This window comes from Narcine bancroftii, chromosome 2 (genome assembly GCF_036971445.1).
Source record: "Narcine bancroftii isolate sNarBan1 chromosome 2, sNarBan1.hap1, whole genome shotgun sequence".
Classification (NCBI taxonomy): Eukaryota; Metazoa; Chordata; class Chondrichthyes; order Torpediniformes; family Narcinidae; genus Narcine; species Narcine bancroftii.
The window spans coordinates 281,687,918-281,704,454 of record NC_091470.1 but is presented as its reverse complement, the minus strand read 5'-3'; the positions used below and the strand labels follow the sequence as shown (position 1 = coordinate 281,704,454).

General features: G+C 37.3%; 1 protein-coding gene across 11 annotated transcripts in view; it reads right to left on the bottom strand.

The window, feature by feature from the left end:
• tpd52 (tumor protein D52) overlaps positions 1–16,537 on the bottom strand; it is a 214,075-nt gene that overhangs the window by 159,308 nt on the left and 38,230 nt on the right. For all 11 annotated transcript variants that reach the window (XR_011352216.1, XM_069921147.1, XM_069921149.1 and 8 more), the window contains 2 exons: positions 11,184–11,332; positions 8,429–8,530 (listed from right to left, as the gene is read on the bottom strand). Coding sequence is in view for 10 of the 11 variants with exons in the window: in XM_069921147.1 (XP_069777248.1) it covers positions 8,429–8,530; positions 11,184–11,332 (251 nt within the window). In the remaining variant the exon portion in view is untranslated. The remainder of the gene's footprint in view (positions 1–8,428; positions 8,531–11,183; positions 11,333–16,537) is intronic.

Sequence of the window (16,537 nt, the reverse complement as noted above, 5' to 3'; positions counted from 1 at the left end):
CGAGGAAAAGACAAGTAGGAATAGTGCAGAAATTACAGGGTTGTTGTCATGGGAGACTTCATCTTCCATGATGTTGACTGGCACCTCCTGACTGCAAGAGAGGTAGGTGGGGCAAAATTTGTCAGGTGTGTTGAAAAAGGATTCCTGACACAGTATAGGAACAGCCGACTAGTGGATGGGCCTGGCTGATCTATTATTGGGAAATGAACCTGGGCAGATCTCTCATTGGGGGAAGCATTTCGAAGATAGTGACCACAACTCCCTGAATTTTAGCAATAGCTATGAATAAGGATAAAAGCAGACAAAATGTGGAAGTATTTAATTGGAGAAGGCTAATTATGATGGGATGAGGCAGAAACTAGGGAGAGTAAATTAGGAACAGATGTTCACAGAAGGAAGAACAGACGTAATGTGGAAGATTTTTAGGGACCATTTATGCAGGGTTCAGGATAAGTTTGTCCTACTGAAAAATAGAAAAGATGGTAAGAAAAGGAAACTGTAGTTGACAAAACAGTTGAGGTAGCTAGTTAAGAGGAAGTAGGAAGCATACATTAGATTTAGGAAGCAGGAAGGTTCATGAGAATTGTACGATAGCCAGGAAGGAACTTAAGAAAGAACTTAGGAAAGCTCAAAGGGGGCATGAGAAGGACTTGGCAGGTAAGATTAAGTAGGATTTAGGAAAACCCTAACTGTTCTATTTATATGTGAAGAACAGAAAGATGACGAGAAGGTGGGGCTGCTTAAAAATAACGCCGGCAATATGCTTGGAGGCAGAGGACATTGGAAGGTCCTAAATTAATACTTCGCTTCAGTAAGCATGAAAGAAAAGAACCTTGGTTAAGGGGAGGTCAGAATAAAACAGGCTCGTGTTGAGATTAGGAAAAAGGAAGTGCTGGATCTTCTTAAAAAAAGATTAAGGTTGATAAACCCCTGGGACTGGATAAGATATACCCCAGTTGCAATGGGAAGGGAGGGAAGAGATTGCTGAGGGGTTGGTAATTATATTTGCATCCTCTTTGGCCATAGGAGAGATGCTGGAGAATTGGAGAATGGCAACTGTGGTCCCCTTGTTTAAAAAAGGTAATGGGGAGAATCCCAAGAATTACAGACCAGTGAGTCACACATCAGTGGTGGGCAAACTATTGGAGAGGATTCTTATGAGAAGGATTTACAAGCATTTGAAGAAATTCAGTATTCTCGGGGATAGTGAGCATACCTTTGTGAGGGGAAGGTGGTGCCTCACAAGCCTAATCGAGTTTTTGAGGTTACAAAAGAAATTCAGATTTATTGACAGAGTACATACATGAGATTCTTTTTCCTGCAGGCGAGGCATAATTACCACTTATTAGTCCAAACAAAAACTGTACACAACGTACAGAGGTAAACAAGAACTATAAACAGATACAAATGTAAACAAACTAACTGTGCAATACAGAAAGAATTTTTTTTAAATCAATAAAGTACTCAAGAGTCCTTAAATGAGTCTCTGACTGAGTTTTTTGTTGGGGAGTCTGATGGTGGAGAGGTACCAGCTGTCCTGAACCTGGTGGTGGGAGCTTTGTGGATGATGACAGGGTGGTAGAAGTGTTTTATATGAATTTTAGTAAAAAGCAGAGAGTATTAGTGGATGGAAAGTATTCTGCCTGGAGGTCAGTGACTAGTGGGGTTCTGCAGGAATCTGTTCTTGGACACATGCTTTTTATGATTTTTTTATAAATGAATTAAGTGAAGAGGCGGAAGTAAGTTTGCAGATGATAAAAGGTTTGAAGAGTAGTGGATCGCGCTGAAGGTTGTCGTGAGTTACAAAAGGATATAGACAAGATGTGGAGTTGGGCAGAAAAGTGGCAGATGGCATTTAATTCAGATAAGTGTGAGGTGATGCATTTTGGAAGGTCAAATCAGAAGGGTGAGAACAAGGTTACTTATGAATGTGGAAGAATAGAGGGACCTTAAGGTCCATCTCTCAAGGCTGCATGCAGATTGATAGGATAGTTAAGGTGGCCTATGTGATACTGTGCTTCATTAATGGGGGATTGAGTTCAAGAGTAGAGAGGTCATGTTCCAAGTATACAAATCTCTGGTGAAACCACACTTATATTCAGTTCTGGTCACCTTATTATAGGAAGGATGTGGAAGCTATGAAGAGGGCACATATGAGATTTACAAGGATATTGTCTGGATTGGAAGAGTTGGGTCTTTTCTCTTTGGAGCAAAGAAGGATGAGAGGAGACTTAGAGGTCTACAAAATTACGATAACATAGATAGAGTGGACAACCAGCACCTTTTCCCCCAGGACAGGAATAACAAACACCAGAGGTCATCTCTACAAACTGAAGGGAAGAGAGTTTAGGGGAGACATCAGGGGCATTTAAAAAAAAATTATACACAGAGTTGTGGGTGCCTGGAATGCCTTGCCAGGGATGGTGGTGGAGGCTGAAACATTAGGGGCATTTAAGAGATTCAGGCACGTGGATGAAAGAAAAAGAGGATTATGACGTAGGAAAAGTCTAGTATATTTTGTTTTTTGTTTTCTTTGGTAAAACTATATAGGTTTGGAAAAAAAATCAGATATGCTATCAAGGATTCAAATATTAAATTCCAAAAGACATGGGGCCAATTTATGGACTATTATCATAATCTCAAGAATAAGTATTTTCTGGAATTTTGGCATTGTGCTGTCCCTCTCCAAGTTGTTTGTCACTTGATTCATACATGTCAATTTGCAACCTTGCTTAGAAGGGTCTTGAAATTTTTTTATTTTTTTCTCCTCATGGGGTTTTTTGTTGTTAAATTTTACTTAATTGACATGAGTATGCTCTGGATTTCCTTATTATGAAAATTTCACTTTTTTTTCAAATCTTATAGCATATTGTATAATTGTACTGTTTGTTTACATTGTAAAATATTAATAAAAATATTTTTAAAAGAAAGGAATATATAGGTCAGCCTGTACTGTGCTGTAGTTTTCTATGGACAGAGCCCCACTTCTACAATGCATTAAGCTTTATTTATATGGCAAATATTGATTTGAAGGACAAACTTTTACTGTTAATTTCATGCATAAAGATTTGATAAGATAGCTTTGCACACTCCCAAGAGTAAAATCATGTAGGCACAAACAAAGCAGTAAAAAGATAATACCAATGTTCCAGATTCTATCACTTTGATAAACTTAGAGGACCAAATTGCCAAATTGCGCACAATGCATAAACCTTCATGTCTTAAACAACAATCTTTAAAAAAACGTTTGCTAATCTCACCAGTAAATTTTATTGAATCCATTTCTGAATGAAAAACAAACTAGTTTTAGGAAAATTTTGGAAGGAAAAATAACTGGTTTGTGTAATAGAGTGGAGAAAATCATGACCACATTCCTCTAATGCCAACCTGATTTAACTCCACATGAAAAAATGTTCTCTTAATTTTTTTTTCATGTTGAACTAGAAGTAGCAGACTTGTATAATCACAAATCAAATTTAAAACAGGGGATCATTTGTGGTGAGAAACAAGTGCACACACGCAAATTGTAATTTAATACCAATTCACTTCTACAGATTATAATTTACAGATTACTTCGAAATATTTGTAGCTACATTTATGAATTGAATGCTTTTGACATTTGTGTACATGTACAAAGTCTGAGTGAATATACAGCTTTCTGAAAAACATTATAAACATGCACTTTAGAACTATTCACAAATGTACACTTCAAAATAAATTTCAAGCTAAAAGCAATGTACGTTTGAATCCCAATGTTTTTTTAAAAAAAATGATTAAAAGAAATGATTTGCCTTATTTCCTTAGGAACAATTTTTTCTTGGAAGCTGAAATGTGGGCATGCAAATGATCAAGTTTTGAAATTAGATTGATTCAAATTCCAATTCAATATCTGATGTTTGATTTCAAGTATACATCCAAACTCAAGCTGTCACAGAACTTAACATTTTTCAAGTAAAAATATTGCATTGTCTGATAATCAGCACCTTAGGAAGCACAGAATTTGTACTTTGATTTCTAAGATTAATTGCAATCACAAAAAAATCTAATACAGGTAGTCCCCGACTTACGACTGTAATTGGGACCAAAGGATCGGTAGTATCTCGGAATGAATGCAAGTCGGAATTTTGCCCACGTGCATGGTGTACCAAAGTCTTAAACTAAACTTTTTTAAAATCAAATCTTTTTATCATTATAGATTTTTATTGTTCAGTTTTTGACAAAATACAACAGGGAAACAGGGCATGTAAGAGCCAAAATGTGCATTCTGGGCTCCATAGGCTTGGTGCGGCCATCTTGATTCCCGTGGGCATGCAAGAGTCTTCCATTGGCGCATGCACGATGAGTTCGCGTATTTGGAGTTCGGTTGACACATACGCGAGAGTTATGACAATATTGAATTCTGCACTTAACTCTAGCGCAAGTGCCAACCGAACGCCAATACTCAAACTCATTGCGATTGTGCCAAAGACACACACAGACACAGGAACCAAGATTGCCAGTCCTAGCCTATGGAGCCCAGGACACAGTCTAACAATGTAAATACTCACATTTTAGTTCTTACATGCCCTGTATCTCTGTTATAGTTTGCCAAATACAACCTAAACTGTGTAAATTTTATATTTTTTTTTAAATTCGGTAGTATGTACGGATGAATACAAGTCGAGTAGATCATAAGTTGGGGTGTACCTGTATTATTTAACAGACCATCATCTAAAATGAATCAGATGAAAACACCATGTAGCCACAAGGCAAAAAGACAAATTTGGTATCATCATAGATCCATAGAACACTACACACAGAAACAGGCCCTTAGGCCCTTCTAGTCTGAGCCAAACCATGTTTTTTTTTGCTTCATCCTACTGACCTACACCCAGTCCATAGCCTTCCATACCTCTCCCTATACCTATTCAAATTATGCTTAAATGTTAACATTGAGCCTGTATTCACCATTTCAGCTGGAAGCTCATTCCACACACCCCCTAAACTTTTCCCCTTTCATTCTTAACCCGTCCTCTGGTTTGTATCTCACCTAACCTCAGTGGAAAAAGCCTATCTACATTTACTTTGTCTATCCCCCTCATAATTCTAAATACAATACCTCTATCAAATCTCCCCCTCATTCTTCTACGCTCCAGAGAATAAAGTCCTAACCTTCAATTCCTGAAGTCCAGGCAATATCCTAGTATATGTTTTCTGCACTCTTTCTATCTTATTGATATCTTTCCTGTAATTAGGTGACCAAAACTGCACACAATACTCCAAATTTGGCCTCACCAAAGTCTTATGCAACTTTACCATAACGTCCCAGCTCCTATACTCAACACTTTGATTTATGAAGGCCAATACACAAAGTGCTCTCTTTACAGCCCTATTTGTTACACCACTTTCAGGGAACTGTGTACCTCTATTCCCAGGTCCCTCTGTGCTACTGCACTCCTCAGTGCCCTAACATTCGCCATTCCTTTCTTGGTTATTCCTTCCAAATGGCAACACCTCACACTTGTCTGCATTAAATTCCATCTGCCATTTTTCCAGCTGGTCAAGATCCCTCTGTAAACTTTGAAAACCTTCTTCACTGTCCACAAAGCCTCTAATCTTAGTGCCATCTACAAACTTGCTGATCCAATTTACCATATCATCATCCAGATCATTGATATAGATGACAAACAACAATTGTCCCAGCACCAATCCCTGAAGCACACCACTAATCACAGGCCTCCAGTATGAGGATTAATCATCCACCACTCCTCTCTTCTTCCATCCAAACATTGTTGAATCCAGTTCACTACCTCACCGTGACTACCTAATGCCTGAACCTTCCTGATTAACCTCCCATGTAGGACCTTGTCAAAGGCCTTACAAAGGTCTACATGGACAACAGCCACAACCTTTCCTTCGTCAACTTTCCTCGCAACCTCCTCGAAAAACTCTACAAGATTGGTTGAACATGATTTACCATGCATAAAGTCATGGTGACTATCCATAATCAGTTTCAGCTATCCAAATAATTGTATATCTGATCTCTTAGACACCTTCCAATAATTTATCTACTACTAACATCAGGCTCACCAGTCTATCTTATTTATATCAAGGTAGATTATATTTAAATGATCTTTTTTAAGGGAGTTGAATATTCACTGACGTTCACAGATAAGTAACAAAAAAAAAACTGAAGAGATTCCAGGTAATAGTATAAAAAAATTTGCAAAACCAGTCAAATTTCAATTGAAGCAAAATGATTTTAGACAATTACTACAACAGCAAAACAAATGTCATTAGTTATATTACACTTTGAATTGGTCACATTTAAAATTAAAAGAAACATTCTTATCGAGGATAATTGAATTTTATGTACTTTGCTGAGTGTGCAAATCCCGTTGAAGGTGAAGCATAATGAAAAAAAGTAACAGACAATTCCTCTGAGAATGCATGAATTGATAAGTAATAATAATGGGAAACTTGAGAGAGTGAGAGAAAAAACCCTAACAGTCTAAAACCGTGAGTGAATTTGCAGAACTGACAGTCGAGTTCACAAGGTGACATTTCCACAGAATAACTAACTTCATATGGACTAGGAAGTTGAAGCAGCTTTTCACCAATTGAAAGAGCTGAATCATCAGCATTATTTTGGTTTGAAAATCAAGCACTCTGTCCTTTGAAATCAATATCCTGGAACCATTCTTCCACCAGCAAGCACTCAGTGCATGATCAAGTGCTGACTTGTAATACACCCGAACACAACAAATGCAGATTAGTGTCATTATATGCAACCAGCAGCACTTTTGTGCTATAACATTTAGGTAAACTTTACTAGTCCAAGTTAAAAATCAGAAAACGCTGTGTTAAAATTTCAGGTTAATAAGCTTCTTCAAATATTCAGTAACACTTTAAACTTGAAGCAGATTTGTTCTCTGACAGGAATCATATTGGTCTTTCTGTTAATCCATTTTCCTTGCTTTTGATGTGTTGGCCAGTTGGAAGGGTAATCAAATTAAAATACTAACTGTTCCTTCATCAGACATACTTTGAGTAATTGGGGCAATTTTTGTTTCCCCCACCTCGACTCCAAGCATAACATTAAGATCCCCACAATTTGCACCTTCAATTTTCAGTGTTAAGATAAAGCTTCAATTGTAATAAAATGACCAAAATAGAGCATACAACACTTCTAACAAACTTTATACCACCTGTTCTTTTCTCAAAATGGACTCCAATCTGGTTGTCACTCAGAATAAAAAGAAATCAAGACAATGCAAGATTTTAACTTATTGTAACAGGAAGCTAAAACTACATTGCTTCGACATGGTACGAAATTCAAACTCCATCCCAGACATGCTTCAAACTATACAAGACCGTGCAAAATCCAATCATCATGCAAAGGAAAATTAAAAAAAAATATTCTTACCTTTTTTTCTTCCTAAAGAATTTGCCTGCTCGGCCCCTCTGCATTAATATCTATTCCAATAAGGATGGTCTTACTTTGCCCCAAAACAAATTGTAAACCCTTCAATTTGCATCTTTCTGGGTCCTCAAGTCTTTCCCCAATTTGTTCTGAAATGCTCCTTCTGGTGCTTTAGACCAATGAAAGGAGCAGCATAATTCACATAATTCATTCAAGAATAGTTTATTCTAATCCGGGGAGATTGAACCAATAAAATAGTTGCTGAATGTACTCAGAAGTGAACTACAAGATACAGGAGCTCACAAGGTAGTTAATGGATGTTACTGCATCATGGATTAGATGACAACAGAACCTACAATTGAAATGAACAACAAATTGCTTCCACACAATTACAGGGAAAGCTGAAAGCTTTAAAAAAAATTACATGATATGGAAAACAAATGGAAGATTTAGAAAAGGTGCACAGCACATTCATTTAGGATGGCAATATAAAGATTCCCAAATGGGTTTCATCTGCAAAATACTCTGATCATACTATAGATCAGGAAGTGATCATAGTTTTCTATACAGTGCAAAAAAGGCATATTGAGAAAGAGGAACAAAATGTTAAATAGTAATGGGAAATGGAAAGCAAATGAAAGACCTGATTTGCAGTGAACAATATATTCTGCTAAATGAAGAGCAGAGTTGAGGGCAAGTACGCAAGAAAAAGGTTATTTGTACAAACTTGAATGAGATAGGTAATCATTACTGACAACTTTTGTAATTACACTACAGTAAGATTTACTTTAGATTATAAAGTGACTAGACTGATAAATATTCTGTTATCAATATCAGATAAGCAGCCCGAGCCCGTACAAAATCATTCCTTACTGCACATAACTTCACAGTGAACCAAGAACAGAATTATAATTTCAAGATATACTCAAGTATGACAGTATGATTTTAAAAATGATACTACAGAAACAGGTCGTTGTTAATAACATTCAGCAAAAGTTATTAAATTATAGAAAAAGCTCAACAAACCTAACATCTTCAAACTTTTTGGTAATGGCTGAACCAAAATTAGTAAATGCAGATGAAGCCTTCTGACTGGCCTGAGCAAGGGTTTCAGATGTCTTCTTGAATCTACAGAAATTAAAATTTTAACAATTAAAAGAATACTTAAAGCACCACACAAAAATTGGAAGGTTTCTGCACATCTTTTACGGTCTAATTCAACCCTTCGTTTACTCTTTAACAGCATCGTAGTGAGCCAAGACTTAAAGATAAGGTCTCTCAGTAGTCTAGTCAACTAATACTGTGCATTTTGCAGATGTTACATACTTGCTGGGAATGAATCTTTAAGGTGATTGAAGTGCCAATTAAGACAACTGCTTGCCTGTAATCATGTTACAGCTGGCAGGCTACTGGAACTACATGACCCAAATTTCACCTTGGAGAGGCAGAAAAAGTGGCTCTGATTCATTGCATATTGCAGTTCTCCAACCTGCTCTTGTAGCTATGTTATTTTTGTGTGGCTGTTCAGTTGAGTTTCTGGTCCATGGTGATGTCCAGGATATTAATGATAAGAAACATGGTCACAGTACTGAACATCAAGGTTCAATGGTTACTTTATTTCTCTTTTAAGTGGCAAACTGTATTTATCCTCTAAATGCACAAACATTCCAAACTTTGAATGCATGTACCTCAAAGTTACCATATATTGAAAGATTGCAGGAAAAATCAATTGGTATGAATTTAAATTTTAAATTCAAATTTATTTTTAAATTTAGATATATAGCGCGGTAACAGGCCATTTTGGCCCACAAGTCCATGCTGTCCAATTTACACCCAATTAACCTACACCACCGGTATGTTTAAAATGAAGGGAGGAAACTGGAGCCCCTGGGAAAAACCCACGCAGACATTGGGAGAACGTACAAATTCCTTTCAGGCTGCATGGGATACGAACCCTGGACCCGACTGCTAGCACTGTAAAGGTGTTGTGCTAACTGCTATACCAACTGTGCCATTGTGGTATGACTCCACCACTAAAACTCAGCAGATGTGCTAATGGTAGAGAAACATTTCCAGAGATTCCACAGCATTTAAAACTGAAGAATTTTCTCAAATCTCTGCCAGCCTAAACCCAATGCAGGATCAGTGAACATTTTAAAAGGCGATTTTAAAAAAACCTTTGAGCAAGAAAGGCATCAAGATTTTTTAAATTGCATTTACAGTAATTATACTTAAATTAAGTTTTTTTTAAAAAAATGTTTTGAATTTTTTGACATAGCAAAGCTGCGAGCATGATCTTACAACACAAAAATGCACAGATGATGCGTGATCTGCTGAGTTTCTCCAATACTTTTGTGTATTGTACTACAACCCAAGCGTCTGCAGACTTTGTGCTTTAACTCTGGCATGCACATTTGATGGTGACATATGATCAAAATGCTGCCATAGTTGGCAAGTGTGGAGAGTTCGCTGCTCCCAGAAGTTTGCAACCCGTTGTGGCTGCTGCTGAACATAGATGCCGCCATTTTGGGCACAGACCTCTGCAGGATTTTACTTACAAGCACTTCCTGTTCCTTTAACAGTCCATTTAAAGTCAGTAAGGAGCATTAGGATCGAGCAATTGGACCCTGGATCCACAGTTGTGACAGCGGTACCATCTGCCATTTAGTTACATGCTTACTTTTATTGAGTAAGGTAATGAAAAAAAGAATTAGGATCTCATAATTCGGCTGTACAAGATGCTGGTAAAGCTACAGTAGGAGTACTGCATGCAGTTCTGGTTGACCAGTTGTAGGTATGTTTGTAAGACTAGATGTTAAACATAACATACCTACAGCTGGTTAACCAGTTGTAGAAAGGATTATTGATAATTTGGAAAGGATGGATGCAAAAGAGATTCACCAAGACATTTCTGGACTGGTAGTTGACTCCTTCGCTTACACAAAAGGATTTCCAGCTACACTACTTCACAAGTTGTTCCATTCTCATACTTCTATAGCAGCAATTAATTATTTTGATACTTGGTTAATCCAGCAAATTGTAGTCAGATTTATTGAATTCAATTTCACTACTTATCTGAGTGGGATCTGAATTTGTGTCCCTTAGACAAGAAGAATAACTACCACATTGTACTAATATTTAGCTCGTCATTTCAGAGTTACTCAATTTGGACTTGCTCTGCCTTTCTTAATTTTTAAAACAGAAGTTCATTACCTGACAAATAATAATGTCTCTGTGTGTTGGCTTGTGGAATGGGACAAAACAATTTATTTGCTCAGTTGTCCCAATTACTACCTAAATGGATAGGACTCAAAACCCAAATTCATAGAAACTCCATTGTCTGCTCAGCAGTCTCAGAAATTAAGCTGGTGCCACACATATTAAAATTAAAATTCTCAGCTTAATCTGCAATTGCACATTCTGGTTAACACAACAAAATTAAATTTGACTGAATGGAATCATAAGATAATTCAATTACAAACTGTGCAAAGAAAGTACTTTCATGTAAACTGAACTTCAATTATATGGCACTCTCTTTACATGGTCATAATATCAACACAAGGGAGGGAAAAGTATATCAGCTTTGTCTAATGATTGGAGTAGAAAATTAGTGTACATTTACTTGTCTGTTCCCTTCGATTCAAACATTAATTTAGGTCTTGACATAAAAGATCTTCCATTTCTATAATACAAATGTAAGTCTATTGTCCACTACTGACGTGCCTGCCTTGACATTTATTCAATTTGTCAATTTTTTTTCGCTATTGTTCAATGCACTTACGCCATGGACGATTGCACATCTAACCAACTTTTTGACAAATTCTGTTTAAGTTCATGTAGTGGAGTCAATCCTAACTTCTTCTTTAACTCCGCAACATGTTTCTCTTTAGCTGCAAGAACTTGAGAAAGTGTTTGTATTTCTTCCTCCACCTAAAATAAAACACAAACAGGACCTCAATGATGCACACAAAATATATGATTTGCTGTCAGATCTCCTTAACTTTGTACTGTTTTCTCCCACACCACCCCTCCCCCTCCATTTTATAAGAAAAAAAATCAGGAGGGGAAGAATATTCTGTCCTTACCGTGAAGAACTGCTTCGAAGATTTACCAGCAAAGAACTTTAAATAAATTTCCATTTCCGAAAGAGGACAAGATCAATTCATTTATCATCAATACTTAACTTATTTAATTTAGACATACAGCACAGAAACAAACCATTACAGCCCACGAGTCCATGCCACCCATTTTACAGTCAATTAACTTACAACCTCTGGTACGTTTCAAACAGTGGGAGGAAACCAGAGCCCGTGGGGTAAACCAACCCAGACTCAGGGAGAATGTACAGATTCCTTTCAAGACATCATGGGATTCAAACCCTGGTCCCGATCGCTGGCACTGTAAAGGTGTTGCACTAACCATTATATTAACCATGCTGACCTATGCCAACAGTGCCACCCTAAGGATTGCTTGCAGCCCTTCCAAAGACCTAGGAATGGAACTTAATCTTAGGCACAGGATTATCAAAGCAGAGAGCAAGCACAAAGTGTATCCCATGTTTGCACAAACTTCTCAATTAGCAGAAGGCTACATAACCCTGCTCCATTAAGAACATGGTTGATCTAAACCCGACATTCCTGTCCACCCTTAATTACCTTTCACGCCCTAGCTTATGCATCCATGCATCTCTGTGATAAAGATATTCCAGACTTGCTTCGATGGCCCTTCATGTACCCCAATATCGTTGTATGAAAAAAATCTTTAAAATATTTTGCAAATTTGAAATGAACAAGTTTTCAAATCTCCCACATACACAAGAAAATATCTTCTTCATGTCCATTGTATCAATGCCTCTCAAGATCTTGTGTTTCAGCCAAACTCTGGTGGGTAAAAGTCTAGTCTATCTGATCTTTCCTACCAATGTTGCAAGTTATGCATCTGGGCCACAAGATGGACAATTCCATATTTTCCCCACAGAATATTCCAACTGTCAGATTTTAACCAATCCACAAGTTTGCACCTTCATATCATATTAAAATTTTCCTACCTACCTTTGAGTTATTGATAAATTAGACAGTCATACATTTACTTTTGTCATTGAAGTCAGCTTTATAAACTGAAAAAAGTTGAGGCCCAGAACTGATCCCTGTGGTATACAACTTGCCATAATAAAAAATACTTTAAGGCTTTGCTTTTACCCAATCTATCCTCCATGCATGCTCCAAAGTATCTTTTTTAAAAGAATCATTAAAATGCAAGAGCACATCAGTACAAAATATTTGATATGACTAAAAGTTTAAAATGATTGATCATATGCAAAAGTGAAACCAATTTGCTGATACAAATTAACGATTGAACCCCAAATCTTTACAAACATCCTACTTGAATAAAGATAGGAGTTTGTTCATATTGCTAGCATTAAACTTACAACTTAGAAGTGGATGGACATTGGAGTCAGCTTTTAAAATAGCAGATTCCAATTACTTCCATTAATGCAAACCATCAAGAATTAGCAGATTTTCATACTGTCATGGTCAACCAAGATGAACAAACTGATTTCCAGCCATTACTATTAAACAAAGTTGGTACTGCTAACAAAATGTGTCCATTTTACTTTGTTCAGATTTAACTTTGCACGATGGAATTTTCACCTGGGTTTCTCTTTAACCTCAAATTATGCAATAAAATTTAAAAAGGTGTGTTAAAGCAAATGCAAATCATCTATTGGAGGTACTGGAAATGATCAGAGGAATGCTTGAAGGGTCCAGCAATCAAGACAGCATCTGTGGAGAGAGGTAAAACAGACTATTATAATGGGAGAATCTTATAGCAGAACTAGTCAATAGTGTTATAATCAGAAAAAAAATCACCTATCTGAAATGTCTGAATATGACATCAAATCCAATGTGTCCAGTTGAGATGCTCTCCTTGAGCTTGTTACATTTCATCAAAAGAGTTAGGCCTCAGACAGGTAAGTCAATGTGAGAGTAGGATGGAAGTGGGCAGTGAAAGCTTGAAGCCAACCATGCAGATTGACTGGTGGCATTCTGGAAAGTGGTCACCCAAAACTGTATTTGGTTTCTCCGATATAGAGACCATCACTCTGTGATCAAGCAATGCAATAGATATGAATTGCCATTTCACTTGGAAGTACTGCTTCAACAAGTAATTAGTGGAAAATTACAAGATAACAGAGCAAACATTTGTTACATCTCCTGTGGCTTCATGGCAAAATACTACCAAAGGGGGAATGGTTGTTGGAGATGAATGATACAGTAAGTTACAATGTGAACAATCCCATCAAAATTCCAAAAAAGGGGAAGATGTACCTCTTGTTGGAAAAGCTGGCAGGATGAAAGGTCAAGAACCAGTGAAATCCTATCTTTGATTAAACATGTTCCCAGACACTATATTCCACGAATTGCTCCCAGATTATTGAGGGAAGGAACTGAACTCTTGTAATCAGCTTGTGCTCAAGTCTGGAATGTGAAATAATCAGTGCACAAGTAGCTCTATCACAAGTCAAACTGAAAATTAACTAGTTGAGGCAAGTTCATTTAGTGGGCATCACATGGTTGATTCTTTCCAAAACCTGGTTAAGAATTGGGAGAATAAAAGGTTTGATTGTTTGCCCCAATCATCTATACAGACATGCAACAAGGCCCCAATTAAGATTGGATTTGAAAATACTTTTCAATCCCTCCATAGCAGTATTCCTCCCCAAATGAACAATAGTTCTCAAAAATATAAAACGTGTAGTCTTTCAAGTCCAGCCTCTTGTAATTACCCTAACAGTAACTGTTGCACCCATAGCTGTTGAAGCCTTCAGGCTCTGAAATTAGTTTTGAAGATATTGTCATGCTTTCCTCCTTCAAAGTTTTTTTTAAAAAAAATCACATTTTAAAGATAATTTTGACCAAGCTGTTAATCACTATCCCAGCCACAATTTTTTTCAATAATGCAAGTTTTTTGAAAATGGGACAGACCGAAGTCTCTCATCACTGCATCAGAATGTGCTGATGGTAGTACAATACATTGTGACAACAAGCAGACTTAACTGTATCAACTGCACTCAACCATTTGAATGAACCAAAATACCAGGATGCATGATCCACCGCAAAAAGGAGAGCACCACATTTTTTCCCCTGACTGATGACATGAAAATTGGTATACAATCACTCCCCATACCACATGAAGAGAGACAAGAGGTGCCATATTATATTCACACCAACATGAGGATGCTATAAGGCAAAAGCTTACTCACAAACATCCAATGCATGCAAGTTCAATTTGGGCTGCTCAGGCTCATCTACCAGGCATTGACCTGAACCCAGAAATAAACAGCTGAATTTCAAGGTGAGATAATAGTTACTGTCCTTGAGATTAAGGCAGAATTTGATCAAATGTATCAAAGATTCTGGTAAAACTGAAGTCAATGGATCAAGAGAAAAGCACTCCTTTAAAATATTGAGGGGCTCCCCACCTAGAAACTCAAGGTCTTTCCACCACCAGAAAACAAGGGAGCATGATGAAATATTCTCCAGTTGTCTAGATGAGTGCAACTCCAATAATCCTTACACATCTTGAAAAGTAATGCATTTGAATAGCACCTATTCCCCAACTAAAACATTCATTTCCCACCAATGGTGCAATATTTACACATTTATAAATCATCACTGGATCTATATTTTGGAACTTCTGCAGGAGCACTTTTCTTCCAAAGAATTGCAATGGTTCAAGTAGCCAATGGTTTCAGTACTGTAGGAAAGATGGATGAATTTAAGAGCATAGACCTACACATGAAGTTATAACATTATGGTGAATAGTGAGATTTGGCTGCTGGAGGAGCAGGTCTGGGAGCTCAATGTTCCGTGGTACTATTATTTTAGACATGATAAAAAGGGAGGAATGAAAGGGGGAGCAGAGGTGTTGCAAGTCAGGGAAAATGTCACAGCTGTACTCAAACAGGACAAACTGGAGGGCTTTTCTATTGAGGCTATATGGGTGGAATCAAGAAATGAGTATGGATGACCAGGTTAATGGGATTACCAGCCAATAGTCATCTGAAATTGGACCAAATTTGTGGAGAGTTAGCATATGCAGTACAACTCCAAAATGGTCGGGATCATGCCCATTTTTGATAAACTTTTTTCGGAGAACTGGTTATTTTTTAAAAACAGCCTAGTAGCAACAGCAAATCACTTGTAACAGTGTTTATACAAGGGTTTTTAAGTATTAAAATAAAGTTTAATTCTCACCAATAATACTGGCCACCGCCAATCACTGATACCTCCCCTTCAAGGCCCTGCTCATGCAGGAAGCACGAGGTCTGCTGCACTGCTGCTGGCACCGAGAGCCCGAGGTCCCCAGTCAGTTCAGCTCCAAAAAGAATACAATAAGTGAGGATTTAAGATATCCTCATTAATCCTTTTTTTTTAAATTTCTGATAACTGAGGATTTCAGAGAATCTGATTTCAAATAATCGGAGTTGTACTGCAGTTCCAAGAAACAAGAGATTGTGATGGTAGAAGATTTTAAACTTACTGACTTGTCTCCCATTCTGTAAAAGGGATAGAATGGGTTAGAGTTTGTCAAATGTGTTCAGAAAACATTTCTCAATCAAAATAAAGAGGTCTTAACTAAAAAGAGTGCAATATTGGCTCTCTTATTGGGGAACAAGAGAAGGCACATGAAGGAAGTGTATGTAAGGAAACACTTTGGGTCAAGTTATTAAGATAATTATGGAAGGGGATAGGTCTGTTCCTGGAGTTGAAATTTTAAAATCATAGAAAGTCCCATTTTGATGGTATCAGAAAAGCTCTTGAAAACATGGATTGGGACACGTTTTCGGGCAAAGGCAAGTTTGGTAAATGGGAGGCCTTCAAAAGTGAAATTTGAGAGTATAGAGTTTGTATGTTCCTGTCAGAATTAAGGCAAGACTAACCGGTAATGAAGAAAGGTAATGAAGCCATGGCGGAGGGAGGAGAAGGCACAGATACATAACAGCAAAAAAATAAATGAGGTACTTCAGGAGTTTAAGAAATATTAAAAAAAATTGAGGCATGAGTTTGCTCTGGCAGACAAGGTGAAAGAAAATCCCTAGGGTTTCTGAAGATATATTGAGTACAAGAATAG